Source organism: Protomyctophum bolini, assembly GCF_963924005.1.
Source record: "Protomyctophum bolini genome assembly, chromosome: 4".
Classification (NCBI taxonomy): Eukaryota; Metazoa; Chordata; class Actinopteri; order Myctophiformes; family Myctophidae; genus Protomyctophum; species Protomyctophum bolini.
In genome coordinates this window covers 13,550,902-13,566,321 of record NC_137865.1, presented here as the reverse complement: position 1 = coordinate 13,566,321, position 15,420 = coordinate 13,550,902, and the positions used below count along the sequence as shown (strand labels likewise).

Sequence of the window (15,420 nt, the reverse complement as noted above, 5' to 3'; positions counted from 1 at the left end):
TGTGATGGAACTCGCTGATCACACACGTAGCTGCGTGTGAGGATGGACCCTACTACTAATTTGGGTGACCCTATAAGGCCTATATGCTCTAGTAGTGCCACCCTTCGTCTAAAATGCCAAATGACGTGCACAATATGCAAAAGTAATGGGCGGCTTGTCATAAAACTAACCGCAAGCATGAAGCCTAATGATTTAGTAGCCCCCACGACCTTACATTTATCACCCCCCTTTGACCGGTTCATGGGTAGGAGGAGCAGCAGGGATTCTAGAGGCTGCTCTGTAGTGACACACCGTACGTGGTGATTCATTTTCAATACGAGGGGGGCCATTATGTTGGACGCACAGAGAGGTTGAGATGTCATGCGGGAGACTCGACCTGGGATTGTGGTGAGCTTCTTTTCTTTTTGCTACGTGTCCCCCGCTCCCTCATGTGCTGATCCAGGATCATCACTCGCTTCCTGTCTGAAAAGCCCTTTAGTCTTGTTTACAGTCTAATCACTCAGAGTTGAACCCATTCTGACCTGAGATCAGATGTACTAAAACTAAATCCTGACAGTTTTCTGAAAAAGCTATGTTTCTATGTCAGTCGTTCTTCGATTTTTCAAAACTGGCAGACCTACAAGCTCGTAGCGCGCCACCACTTGTAGATCTGCTATTTTTCAATAGCTAAAGCATAACGTAATGCTAATACCAAAAGGGGTTCCCGCCCAAAATGGGTTTTAATGACTTGATACTGTACATTTATTGGAATTTCTTGTGTCCAGATGACAGCACAGTAGATGCAACATACAACACTAGTCCAGCTACCTTACAGAAAATAGCCTAATCTACAAGCTTAAAACACGTTGCATTGCGACTCGTTTTATGCTTGTAGATGTTCCCCCTCCAGAATATAGATTAGACAAGTGGTTCAGCAGCCATCCAGTGATTCAGGGCATTCTGTCCAAATCCACTTCTATCCATTTGTCTGCTGATTAATTAAACAAACATTTCAAGATGTCGATGGAATCAGATTCATGGAGCTGCAACCTTCATAGAATGAGTTACAGGTAGGCAGAAATGAAATAGGATACAGTTATTGGGTTCTCCATACTCCATACTCCATACTAGTCTATTTTAAATTGAGTCTGTAAGACATATGTGACCGCTTCTGATCGAGGCTTAAGTTATTAGTTTTTGTCATGTGAAAGCAGGGAATCATAGCTTCAAATTGACATATCGGTTGTTCAGTTTGACCCACCAGTTTCGGAGCTATGGCTTATAGAGTAATGTCTTGCAGAAAGCATTTAGCATTTATTTCATATTTAGCTGACATTTATTTCAGACATGCTCTAGTATGTGAAGTCTGCCTGTGCTATACTCATTTCGTATAAATAAAAGAAAATCTGTTTTTCTCCTGAACAGAACAGTTAGTCAAAAAGAGTCACATATTTGAATAAACAAAGTCATTTTCAATAAAGTTATTGCAGCCTTTTGCAAACCAGACACATGAACAACCCACTCAGTGAAATACCAACCCCAGGCGGTGCCAGTTCTCGTTTAAAATAATACAATACTGTACACACAGGGAAATTGTATTTGATCATCTAACAATGTTCAAAGTTTTTACCACTATGAGGAACTGCTCACAGCTTCCACACAAAACCATCCTTTGTGTGTCTTCTTGGAATAATGACATTTAACACTTGATCAACACCACCGCAAACACAATACAGGTACACACGCCAGCACATGCACACACCTCGTTTCGGAATTAAACAAGGCCCAGCAGCCCAGGCTGCACAAGCTATAGACACTCATTGCCATGCACACATACATACATACACAAATACGTCTCCTTACACGCATAAGTATGTGTACACGTATATGTATGTGCCCGCAAAGTGATTGTGTGCGTTATATACAGTATATGCACAGTATATGTGTCAGATGTGTGATCATGGTTGTGGTCTAATCATCACAGTAAACAGAGAGTACAATTTGTTCAGCCAGAACCAGAACCCCTGCTGTGTTAATGAGCCCAGTCACAAACAACTGATACCACCAGCTCTCTCTCTCTCTCTCTCTCTCTCTGTGTCTGTGTCTCTCTCTCTCTCTCTCTCTCTCTCTCTCTCTGTCTCTCTCTCTCTCTAATGGTGCATTCATACAATATAAACCAGTGGGCAGCCCTGAAAACAACGCTTTGATCCACAGCACACCTGAATGACATTGTCCATTTTTAGTAACTTACAATTATGTCAAATTACGGTAGGCTACATGAATATGGAACTATTCACAAACTATCTTGAGATAGTTTGTAAATCGTAAAATAATTATGTCACGAGGAAAACGTTCCAATTATAGGACAGATTGAAAAAAAACTGCATTCAGCGTTTAACCACTGCTATTTTAGATTGAAAAAGAATGCATGCGCCAAGTACGGTGCAACTCATTTTAAGCATAGAGGCTGTAAGTGGCTAAATTGAAGTGAACAAACCAACAGCAGAGGAAACCATGCCTTAATTGGACCTGCTCGTCTGGTTCATTGTTTGCTCCAGGACACGTTAACACGCTCGACAACAGCAGCAAAGTCCCATCCTCGTTCTTCGCTGTAGTTCCTCTAGATTAAGCCAGATTTGATCAATCCATCAATAATTCAATCAAGCTGTATTTGCATTGCACAATGCTCATTATGCAAATCAGTACAACACAATGCAAAATGTGCACGCACACACGCACATGCACGCACACACACACACACACACACACACACACACACACACACACACACACACACACACACACACACACACACACACACACACACACACACACACACACACACACACACACACACACACACACACACACTTCTATTATTATATTATTATTATTATATCTGCATGCATTGCTTAATTTACAAGATGTCTACAATTCAATTAAATTCAATTATTCCAGACACACAGCTGGGTCCATAGAGTACATACAAGTCATCAACACCATGCACAACAAAACAATTAGAGAACGTATAGAGGAATTGTTATTTTGCTCAACGTCTGCCTGTTATCTCTCCTATGATACCAACATCAATACAGCATGGAGATAGATATAGATATGTCCATCATAACCATACCATTCAGAGAGAGAGCTATACATAGACAGACAGAGAGAATGATGCAGAGAGACAGACAGAGACAGAGCCTTTAGCTAGTTAGAGAGCTGGAGTGAATGTGAGCTGTTTTCTAAAAAGGCAGTGAATCCATGAATATCCTCACAACACACATGCACGCCCACACACACACACACACACACACACACACACACACACACACACACACACACACACAGACTGAATGAAAGCCTGAATGACATCTGAATACCAAGAGAGAGAACACAACCGTGTGTAGTGTGCACACACACACACACACACACACACACACACACACACACCTACACCTCCCACCTACAGTACAGATATCTACCACTCCAGCGTAGGAGATAAATCCATAAAGTGAGACGAGAGAGAGAGAGAGAGAGAGAGAGAGAGAACCTCATCAACAGAGATGGGAGGGAGAGAGTGGGAGGGGGAGAGAGAGAGAGAGAGAGAGAGAGAGAGCAGAGAAAAGATAGAACTAATTTTGTAAATGAAAAGTGTCCATGTGTGTGCGTGCATCTGTGCATGTGCACATGCTCGTGCGTGGGTGCGTGCGTGCGTGCGTGCGTGCGTGCGTGCGTGCGTGCGTGCGTGCGTGCGTGCGTGCGTGCGTGCGTGCGTGCGTGCGTGCGTGCGTGCGTGCGTGCGTGCGTGCGTGCGTGCGTGCGTGCGTGCGTGCGTGCGTGCGTGCGTGCGTGCGTGCGTGCGTGCGTGCGTGCGTGCGTGCGTGCGTGCGTGCGTGCGTGCGTGCGTGCGTGCGTGCGTGCGTGCGTGCGTGCGTGCGTGCGTGCGTGCGTGCGTGCGTGCGTGCGTGCGTGCGTGCGTGCGTGCGTGCGTGCGTGCGTGCGTGCGTGCGTGCGTGCGTGCGTGCGTGCGTGCGTGCGTGCGTGCGTGCGTGCGTGCGTGCGTGCGTGTGTGTGTGTGTGTGTGTGTGTGTGTGTGTGTGTGTGTGTGTGTGTGTGTGTGTGTGTGTGTGTGTGTGTGTGTGTGTGTGTGTGTGTGTGCGCGCATGTGTGTCAGCCAGTCCCTTGGGACTTGGCCAGTAAGCAAATGACTCCCCTCAGCCAACGCTAGCACACACCTGTTTACAGATGGAAAGTCTCCAGAGAATACAGCCTGTTCCTGGATCAGTCAGCCAGACCGTTCACCATTCAATTCAATTCTACATGTAGTGGGCGGATAAGAGTCATTCTTCCATGTGCAGAGCATCGCTATATAATACAGCACATGCTGTCTACATCTACAGTATACATAGATCTGACAGTATAAACATTTACCCTTACAATGTCTTATATTATAGTGTAAAACTATGACGAAAAATGTCACTGATGGAAAAACATATAACTACATAAAAACTAAGCTACTGTATGATGACTAAAACTAAGACAAAATATATTGACAATTCCCTCAACAAATAAATACTAGATGTGGGGACTATAGTGGAGAAGAGATCCCGTAGAACTAAACATTTAGTCTACTAAAACGTGACTAAAACTAACATATTTCAGATGAGTAAAACATCACTAAAACTAAATTGAATTTTACTCAAATGACTATGACAAAAACGAAATCAAAATTTGCTCAAAATCAATACTGCTTACAGGTGCAGACAATAGTTAATACAGATCAGTTATACTTTCAGTGCATTTTTGGACATGGCATTATAGATGGTACGTGCATGCATAAATCAAGTGGCAAATCAAATCAAAGTGAGTTTAACATTGTTTAACGTTGTTTAATGCAATCAGAGAGGACTTTTCTGTTTGGATGTATGGGCTGTCAGGGCCAGAAAGTACTTTTTTGCTACTCAGTAGGTGTTCCGGCATAACTTCGGGGTATGACGATAATGTCATGCGCATACCAAGTGTATATTTTTAAAAACAACATAAAAATAGCAGATCTACAGGCTTGTAGACAGGCTATTTTGGCTGCAGAACAATGCCACGTGACACATTATAAACCAGGGGTTAAAAGGTAATGGTTAAATTATGGAACACGCCAGATTTTCTGGGTGACTTTCTTAGGAAGAAATGCAACCGATGCTAATGCTAATTGTCCCTTTCTCTCCCTCAGTTCCAATGGGAGAGTCGTTGAAATAGATGGAGGGAGATGGGCTGTTTCCTCTCTCTTACACATCTGCCCTGTGGCAAAATACACATCTGCCCTGCGGAAAGAATATGATACACCCGTCCCTTTCTGTGTACCTGTGTGTGTGTGTGTGTGTGTGTGTGTGTGTGTGTGTGTGTGTGTGTGTGTGTGTGTGTGTGTTTGACCTTACAATGTGTGGGCTGCAGAGGGAAGAGATTCATACATCACTGTAACCTACGCACAAATGTGCACATGCATACATGCAGACACTACCTCAGCAGGCACATGCAAAGTGAGCATGTGACACACACACACACACACACACACACACACACACACGCACAGGAACCGGAACATGTGGGCAAATACACGTGTACAAATACTTACATGCATGCTGAAGCCATGCAATAAGCTACTGCTCGCTCTCTCTCTCTCTCTCAGGCTACATACTCACCCACACACACACTATTCAGGGGTAGATGTGAGCAAATTATAGACACGCAATACAGTGAAATGGTACTGTAGGTTTAACCGTCATGGCAAACATGCCCACACACCAAAACTCTCTTGCACATGCATTACTGCCCTCAGGACGATACAGTATGAGTACACCATAATTCATACTGGACATATAAGGAGCAATTTGGAACTCTGGAATATGGACCCTTGTGGGTACATTTTTGCACGTGCATGTTTACATTTTTACCGTGTCACTGTGTACAGCTGTGTGCAGATTGTTACTGTGTATGTACAGATTGCTGTGTGGACAAGTTGTTCATGACTGCAGCCATTGAAACTCTAATGTCCATGTGTCTACTTTAAACTAACAGCTACAGTTTACTAAAGCGCCGCAGGCAGAGTTCTCTGTGATCAAAGACATGGCGGCAGATATTTCTGCCCGAGTAAAGTTTGACGTCAGAGTATGAAATGTCATAAAATCTGAAAAGGCCATCTGACTTCCACAGATCTTTTTCAAACTGCCGTTTTCTGTCGGACAAAAACAAATGGGTTTCAAAGGAGGAACAACACGAGAACAGCATCACCTCTTGCTGTGATCAAATGAAACAGGATGTTCAACAATATAGAAGGGTACAAAACATGGCAGGATGACCATATCACGTAAGCCAGTGGTTCTCAACCTGTGGGGGTCGGGACCCCCAGGGAGGTCCCCACATGATTTTGGGTGGGTCCCCAGATGACAGTGAAGTGACAATTAAGACCTTTTTTATTAACAGACAGAAAGAAAGAAAGAAAGAAAGAAAGAAAGAAAGACCATTACTACATCATAAGTAATCAACAAACTACCGGTATACTATAAAAACTGGTCAAACATTGGCCATATTCTGAAATGATATAAGAATGAGGCAAACATTTTGAAAATAGACGATCTACAAGCTCACAACGCCTCGCGTTGCAACTTGAGAGGCATTGTTTGCTATTTTCGAGTCGAGTCAAACTAAATGGAATACCTCAACTCCTACAGTACAATGTCAAGTGCTTGTCAGGGTGTGGGACGCTGCCTGAAAAGGTTGAGAACCAAGAAACACAGCTGCAGCTAACGAAATGTCAAAATGTATGATGTGTGTGTTACACCTATACCTGTAGGTATGCCAAAGTGAAAGCCTTCCAATACTGCTGAGTACCGTCAACACATTGGCACACCTAGATTTAGCACACTGTTAATTTTATTAGATTTAGCCCCCCTAGATGTAGTCCCTACGGGAAAACATAACTACAACACCAGGCCACGGTTTCATGATGTCCCTTTAAAGTGAGAAATGATTTGCCAATATTTATTCCCATTTCAGCCATCAGAGGGTGCAATAAATAATGTGTCAGTCAGCTGTGCACAGTCGAGGTGATCCCATTCAATTATACTCAGCTGCATGTGAGAAGGAAACACGCAGCAGTGAGTTGAAGAAATCTAATATAATAATTATGCTGATGGTTACAAGCAATTAGTTAAAGGGTGATATCTTGTGAGAGGCCGTACACACTGCATTCTAAATATCTCAAACCCTGCATGCTGCCTTCAAAGTCTGTCAACCCCTACACACTGCATTCAAAGTCTGTCAACCCCTACACACTGCATTCAAAGTCTGTCAACCCCTACACACTGCATTCAAAGTCTGTCAACCCCTACACACTGCATTCAAAGTCTGTCAACCCCTACACACTGCATTCAAAGTCTCTCATACCCTACACACTGCATACATTCAAAGTCTCAAACCCTACACAATGCATACATTCAAAGTCTCAAACCCTACATACTGCATTTAAAGTCTCAAACCCTACACACTGCATTCAAAGTCTCAAACCCTACACACTGCATTCAAAGTCTCAAACCCTACACACTGCATTCAAAGTCTCAAACCCTACACACTGCATTCAAAGTCTCAAACCCTACACAGGTCATTGCAACGCCTGAACATTGAAACATTGGCCATCCATTGACCTGTAAAAGAAATCCATTATATAAGAAAGTATTGACGTTCCTAGGCTGCATTAGCGCATTACTGCACAAAATATTGACTTATTCTGCATTATATTCGCAAACTCACAAAGAATGATCGTCTCATACATTTTAATAGCAACATTAGCTCAGCATTGATTCCGTTGCATTGATATTCTGTCATAATCTGTTGTGTAAACCTCTCTGGATGAAAAACAGGGCACGCTTGGTGCCTAAAATGGAAAGTTTCAAACTATTTATGTAACTATGTATCCAACAATCAGAACTTGGTCAAAATAAAACACATTTCCTGCTATAGCCTATCCTTTTTTCTAGTGAGTGAGTGAGTGAGTGAGTGAGCAGCGTGTGTGCATGCGTGCATTCGTGCGCGTGTGGGTGCATGCGTGAGCAGCGTGTGTGCTTCCGTGTGTGCGTGCTTGCTTGCACAGTACTACCATTAAAGAGAACATTCATCTAAACCGAACATCCACAGAAGCTGTGGTTTGGAAGTGTTCTGAAATACACTGGGGAGTTCATCAACTTAAATGGTGACCACTGAATCCAATATCCAAACGTGTGTCACCTTTTGCTGAATATAGGGAGTGGTATACTGCTGAAGCTGGACACATGACACAGATTATAGTCGAATTAACACTAAATTATGTGTGTTATGCACTGACTTTGCAGATGAGAGAAGATTTCAGCTGATGCCAGGAACATGTGTCAATAAAGATATGTCAAATTATGTCTCCGGGGAAAATGAACCATTTCATGTGTTTTGAGAAATTGTTTCGGGATTAATGTAATTTGCAAGTGATGCAAATGGAAAACACCCTCTGAGTATGGATGACATGATGCGAGCTGTCACTTTGACATGGTGCATAATGGTTGCTAATGTTATTGGATATTTTAACAGGGAATATATGCAAGATCACTCATGCATTCTGTTTACGCCTCAGGGCCCAAATCATGGAGAGAGAGAGCGAGAGAAAGGGGTAGGAAAAAAAAGATGAAAGACAAAGGTGAAATGGAGATTGGAGAGCACCATCCTTTATAGAATATGAGCACGGTATCCTAAAAGGAATCACAACACTGACCATTCCCCAAATAATGAAAAGATCATTATGGGAATCACCAAAACCACCATCATCTAGATGCATATCTAGTAGAGAAGTTGAGGGGGCTCTTCTGTGTAATAAACGCCTTCTTCTTTTGGTTTAGTATTTATAACTGAATAAGTAATTCAATTTTCATACGAAAACAAACAAATAGAAATAGAATTAATTGTGTCATGTATCCAAATACTGCAAATTCAGATTATCTGTAGTTAAGATATTGAAATGATCAGTGTGAAGTTAAGTTACAATCACTGGTCAGAGCTGTTGTCGTGTGTGTACTGTAGCCAAAACTGTAAATGTTTCATCCCTGTCTGAGTGGATCAGATTCAGACTTTGGGTAGTTAAAAAAACTAAAAACAAAACAGGATTGGTATCACTTTGATATCCGTTCATAGTATTATCTCAGTAAACATTATGTCAACACGAAATGCAAGTTTGAGTAAACCAAATGATATCTGTAACAACCCAAATCCCAAACTGATGCACTCAGATAGGGTTTAAAAGTTGAATTATTGCACCAAAGATGATAATGTTTGGAAATCATTAACCCATTTTGGGCGGGAACGCCTTTTGGTGTTAGCATTGTGTTATGCTTTAGCTATTGAAAAATAGCAGATCTACAAGGCTACGAACTTGTAGGTCTGCTATTTTTGAGAAATCGAAGAACGACTGACATAGAAACATAGCTTTTTCAGAAAACTGTCAGGATGTAGAAGACATTTTTAGAATCTGATCTCAGGTCAAAATGGGTTAAGGCCAAAATCTACCCTTTTCTGGAAAGTTCACTATTTGATTTACAATGGGCCTTGTGGCCTACTGGAAGTATAAAGACAAAGGGTCCGTGGCGAGCATGCAGGCACACAAAAGAGTCTTTGTGGGAGGGAGCTGTCTTTCTGTAGCAGTGCTGATTTCAAACATTACTTCCTTCTCCCTCTTCCTGTTATCCCCCCGCCTCCACCACCCCAAAAACCAAACAAGCTTATCCCAGAAATACGTCATTCTTTTTAAGAACCTAACAAGCGTGAAATGGAATCCGCAGGCGTTGATTAGCTCGTCTAAGGAGCTCTTTCAGCAAACTGATGTGACTCCCCACAAAAAAAAAACTTTGGCTTCCTGTAAAGACAACACAACAGTGTGGAAATCATCCTATGCCTCCAATGTCCCACTCAGCGGTGGGCGGCTTGGGCGGAAGGAGAGCGAGGCTCCCCCATTGCCATGGCAGCCTTCCTCATTCTTGGCAAATTCTCTCCGCAAAGGATCAATAATGAATTGAGCCTTTTGTTCAAGCAGAATAGCGTAGGACCCCCCCCCCCCCCACACACACACACACACACCCCACTTCTCTCTCTCTCTATCTCTCTCTCTCTCTCCCTCTCTCCCTCTCTCTCTCGTAAAGCGATATTGATAATCCAATCTCTCTTCTTCGTTTGTGCATTTGTGGCTCCTGTTTTCTGCCGTTTTATATTTTACCAATCTCTGCCGTGTCATGGAAGTGTATGATCCCTAATGCGCCGTGATGTGTGAGCGCAGCCAGCTATTAAATGCTTGATATTCTACACTCCAGAGGAGGAGATGATAGACAGACGAAGAGAGGAAAACACAAGGTATATATGCAGGACCTATAGGAGCCGAGCCACTTTTTTCAAAACATCAATTTCAATCTTTTTTTACATACACCGTCCAAAAATGCTTGACTGACGCATATAGGAAGTATCACACCGGTGAGAATCTTCTTGTTTTCACAAAGGCCACGTGGTGTGCATGTGTCCGGCCCTGACGATGCCACTTGAATACAGAGCGAGTGCCGCCGCGGTGACTATAAATAGAATATTCAGCTTCGGCTACTGTTTGGGACCTCAAGGTGATGTTGCATGGGCGGGGCTGGGAAGTAATTGATTATGTGTGTAATCAAGTTAAGGTTACTTCACTGCCAGGGGTGGTAGTACTGGTGGTGGTGGTGAGGGGGATCAGTTTTTATGGGGTCACAGTTAGCCTATACAGGGAGAAAAAAAATACTCTAAGGCTGATCATTCTTCAAAGATATCTAGGCCATACTCAAATCATTGGTAAATGGGAATTAATTGCACATTTAACTTCTCAGTGAGAAGAGTTTGGAGCCAATAAGCTCTGCGAGTGATTAAAAGTAATCACAGTTGGTGTGACTCATTGAATGAAGGCACTAAATGATTTGCTTCATTGAATCAAGGTACTAATTATAATAGAAACCAGGCGACCAGCACTAAGTCAGTAACCAATAACCACATTATGCTACTTCTTCTTCTTCTTCTTCAGTGCAATGCAAGTTTTAGGGAGATGAGGATTATTACTTCAGACAGATACTATGCTTCTACACATTGAATGCAATACGATACATGCGTCAGTATGACGTTTCGAGAAAGGTTATGTTCTGTTGGAGCTACTACTATAAGCCACAACAGGCTCAACAATAGGCTATTTATAAGGGCTGGTAGTGGTAAAGTATCCAAATGTTGTGTTTGGGATCGTTGGCACAGCCGCTCCAAATAATAATAAAAGGAACCCCTTTTTGTGTTTTAAACATTATGTTATAATTTAGCTATTGAAAAATAGCAGATCTACAAGCTCATAGCGCTACGAGCTTGTAGGTCTGCTATTTCTTTTTTAATCGTGAAAATATTTATTTCAGAAAACTGGAGGATTTAGAAGATGTATTTATTTATTTCGAGGTCAGGCATAAATGGGTTATTAATATTGTCCATAGCCTACTCTGCTCTCCCCTCTTGTCCCTCTGTATCCTCATACTCACAGCCTGCCTCTGGGCCCATCTGGAGCCACACTGAAGCCATTCCTCATCATCACCAGTCTACCACCGCCACGCGTCCAAACACAACTGGGCCATATATACCAGTATATATACACTTATAGCTCCACTGCACCACACTACATGCCTGGAATGCCAAGTAGCTGTCAAACTAGACAACCCCCTCCATTTAGCAGCGCTTTTTTGGACCATATGTTGGCAGTGCCTGTGTAAAATAAATATTTTGATGTTGCAGCCTAATAGATCTAGTCACGCCCTTGCCTTCCTACAGAACCCTTGACTTTAAAACTTAAACAGAAGGGAGGAAACACATACTCCCTGTAGTAGGCTATAATAGCCCACCAGAACAGCATTTAATCTCAGTGGAGGCTACAGTGCTACAAAGAAAATTAGTGTTAAACCCGGATCAATATTTACACTTTCGGAGTTAGATAAACTGATTTTGAACTAAGTAACACAAGCTACTTCTTAATCTTATCCTTCCTGGCTCAAATTAACTTTTCAAGTCTTAAACAGGGTCCAAATTAATTCTGTGTGGACTGAGTGCGGAGACAAGCGCCGTCAGGAGATGAGATATGTATGCGTGTGCCAGACTGAAAGCATTACATTTGGACCACAGCTCTTGTGTTGTGAATAATGCACAATGCGGGGGAGGACGTGACACTGCTGAGGAGATGAATGCATCAGTTATACTTAGTCGCACGACGGTGTCGCGAGCCGAAAATAGCCGATCTGCACGCTTAGAGTGCCTTGCGGATGCGATGCGTTGTGAGCTTGTAGATCTCCAATTAAAGCAATCGGGATGAATTCGTGTGCAATGTCCAAACTGTGCATGCGTTCTGTCAATGCACCAACAGGTTTCCACAACACTCGTGACTCGTCGTGAGAAAGGCAAGCATGATTATGGATGGATATCAAATAGGCAGGCTCTATGGATTGGATTAAACAAGATGAGACCGAATTAGTCATTGACGGAACGGTATTTTGATATTCCAGTGCAGTCCCTGATTGTCTATGACTGGGATTTATCCTACATTCTGTCAGATTCCTTATGCAATTCAACAGGCCTAAAAGCAGACACACGTTCATAAATTCACCGCAGCACGTTGGCAATTGTGAATTATTAATGATATATGCTACAGACAGTATGTATAGGCCTGGCCTAGGCGGCGACAGGTAGCCTAAAAAGTCAATGCTGATATCCGTGCTTTGATGTTGACCTTATTGGCTTAGTTGGAGCAACAGACAAATTCAATAGGCTATAGTCTGTCCTTTGAACTATAGAGTTTCGGACTCTTCGTTTTAATACTGCTGACCTGTTTTTAAAATCACACTTTCAGTGACTCTGGGCTTGACGCGCAGATGACATGAAAGTAAATGTGGAGGCGGACCAATATCCGTCACTGGAGGATACATGCGATCAGTCATAAAGAGAAATGATTCATTGCCCTTACACTCAGACAGGGCAGCTGCAGTGCAATTACATGCAGCTTTCCCTTTCTGTCCAGGTGTTGAAGGGACATCATTAACATATGGGTTCTTAAATTCCTAAATTATAGGCCTAGAAACGATTTATCCCAACACCAAATGCTCCCATTTATGGTCCAATGACCTATCATTAAATTATAAACTGGAAAAAATGCAATGCATCAATGACACGATCGTTCAGAAGTGTTGCTTTGAGACAGTTTTCGTTTGGGAACGAAGAGACCACAAACCTAAATAATAATCAGTGATTATTAAAAAAAAAAATCAGTGACTATTGATTATTATTTACGCCCTAGCTTTTGTTACTGGCTCACCATTACACTAGAATGCATGGTGCACTAGCTGTGCCATGAATATAAGCCTCTTTATAGTCTCGTAGACTCTTAGCGATGTCTGATTTCATGCATGCGTAAAGCCCGGTGACGCGAGGAGCGCACGAGGACTCCCCCATCCCCATGCACTCCCCACTCCCACGCGCGGCCCTGTGCATGCGGACGAGTCTTGAGTTGATGGGAGTTTTTCCCACATTTGCCGGAGTTCGAATTTACAACATCCTAACAAAAATAGCCCAATATAGGCTTTACATCCAGGCAACCGCCACGGATCAATTGGCCAAATTAACAAGTATTTCTGGACAGGGAGCTCGAGGACCGAAAGTAACGAAATAGGCTATACGGGTGCGTGACCAAGAGATGTAGCATAGTATAGAGTCGACGGTGGTATGCATTATATATGTCATCCAAAGACAATTTAGGCTTCTATATAGCTCAGCTCAGAGTAGGTGTATTTAAATAACCCACGCCCAGGCCTGCAGCTTCCACAGCCAGCCCCATATAGCTGTTTAGACTATTTGGAAGGGAATTGAAGCCATAGCCATGCCTCAAATATATTTAGAGAAGTCATCCCATGACAATATACTTCAGACAATGTTTTGCGGTAGAGGGCAACGGATATATTTAATATGCACGTTGTTGTGGTGTGCACCAGGTGTAATCATTTAAGTCATTATTTAAGAAAGCTTTAAAGACTCAATATTCCTCCCATATAAGCTCTAGTCCCCGGACTCCCACATGGCAATAAAGGGACCTTCTTTGTTCATGTCAAATAAAACTGCAGCTTTAGAGAAAATTTAAACTTTATAGCTATTCGATTTCGGAAATATGTTATATTGAAGTTAATTGAACACATGCGGTGGCCACCATGCAGCCCGGAGCAGGCCAAGATGAGCGAGTCAGAGCGACAGTCTCCCTATGCCGTTTAGGCCTAACACGCTCCAGAGAGTTTGTGTCCCACTCCCACGCCACCCGCAACATTATTTGCATAATAAGTAAAAAAGGTATATCAGCGCTCAGTTTGCTGAACATAGCAGATCATCAAGCAATGCGTTGCGGAGCTTGTAGATCGGACACTGGACAGTGTTGTGTTCGGCGCGTGGTGGCACTATATACCGTAGGCTATAATTAATTGGGGACTTACATGGAAGTGATGTTTTGGAAAAGGTCCTCGATGCTGCCCGTGGTGTTCCCGTTGCTCCCGGTCCCCTGGAAGGACAACAGCGGGAAGAATTTCTCGTCGTCGGACTTATTGCAGTAGATCTCGCTGGACGTGCAGGTGCACGTAGGCGGACAGTCGAGCATCGAACTCAAATAGTTACGGAAAACGCTCAGAAGCAACAGCAGTCTCCACCAGCAGTATATCCTCGGAGCACGGGGGACGAAAGGCGCACGAAATACATCCATGGTTGTTGTTTTTTTGTATCTTCTTTTTTTTGGTGCCGAGCTGAAGAAGTCCTGAAACGGTTCAGGATGTGATGAATGAAGGCAGGCAAAGAAATGGAAGCAAAAGATGATTAAATCCTATTTTGAAGGTGCATGGGGAGGTGAGGGGTGGGGGTTCTTCTGTTGGGAAAGGAAGGGAGAAAAACACCTTAGTCGTGGGGGGTGTGAGCGCGCCGCGCGTCCCCAGCCCTCACTCACAGCGCGTGGGGGAGAGAGCGTGTAGGTATGTCAAGGCGTGATGCTGCCAGCAAGCAGACGATCTTCTTGTGAAGACCCTAAAAGACGAGGGTGGAAAGATGCGGGGAGGCAGCGGGGGAAAAAAAGGAAAATCCCGGCCAATATATTCCGTTAGATTATAAAGGGTACTTCTATACTGGTGCGTAGAGTTCCGTTTTCACTCCCCCTCTCCTTCTCTGCATCGCTTCATGTCATCCCTCCATCTCTGCTTTGCGCGCTGTTGCTGCTGCTGCCTGAGAGGCTGTGAGACTATAGGCTACTTGGTGTGCGTCTGACTGCGAATGAGCGAGAGAGAGAGAGAGAGAGAGAGAGAGAGAGAGAGAGAG

General features: G+C 43.3%; 1 protein-coding gene across 1 annotated transcript in view; it reads right to left on the bottom strand.

The window, feature by feature from the left end:
• LOC308313606 (NT-3 growth factor receptor-like) overlaps positions 1 to 14,720 on the bottom strand; it is a gene marked incomplete at its 3' end in the record, with an annotated part of 222,417 nt that extends 207,697 nt beyond the window's left edge. Inside the window, exon 1 of the mRNA XM_080760819.1 lies at positions 14,556 to 14,720. Within this exon, the coding sequence (XP_080616945.1) occupies positions 14,556 to 14,716 (161 nt within the window). The 5' untranslated portion in view covers positions 14,717 to 14,720. The remainder of the gene's footprint in view (positions 1 to 14,555) is intronic.
• Between the last annotated feature and the right edge of the window lie 700 nt (positions 14,721 to 15,420).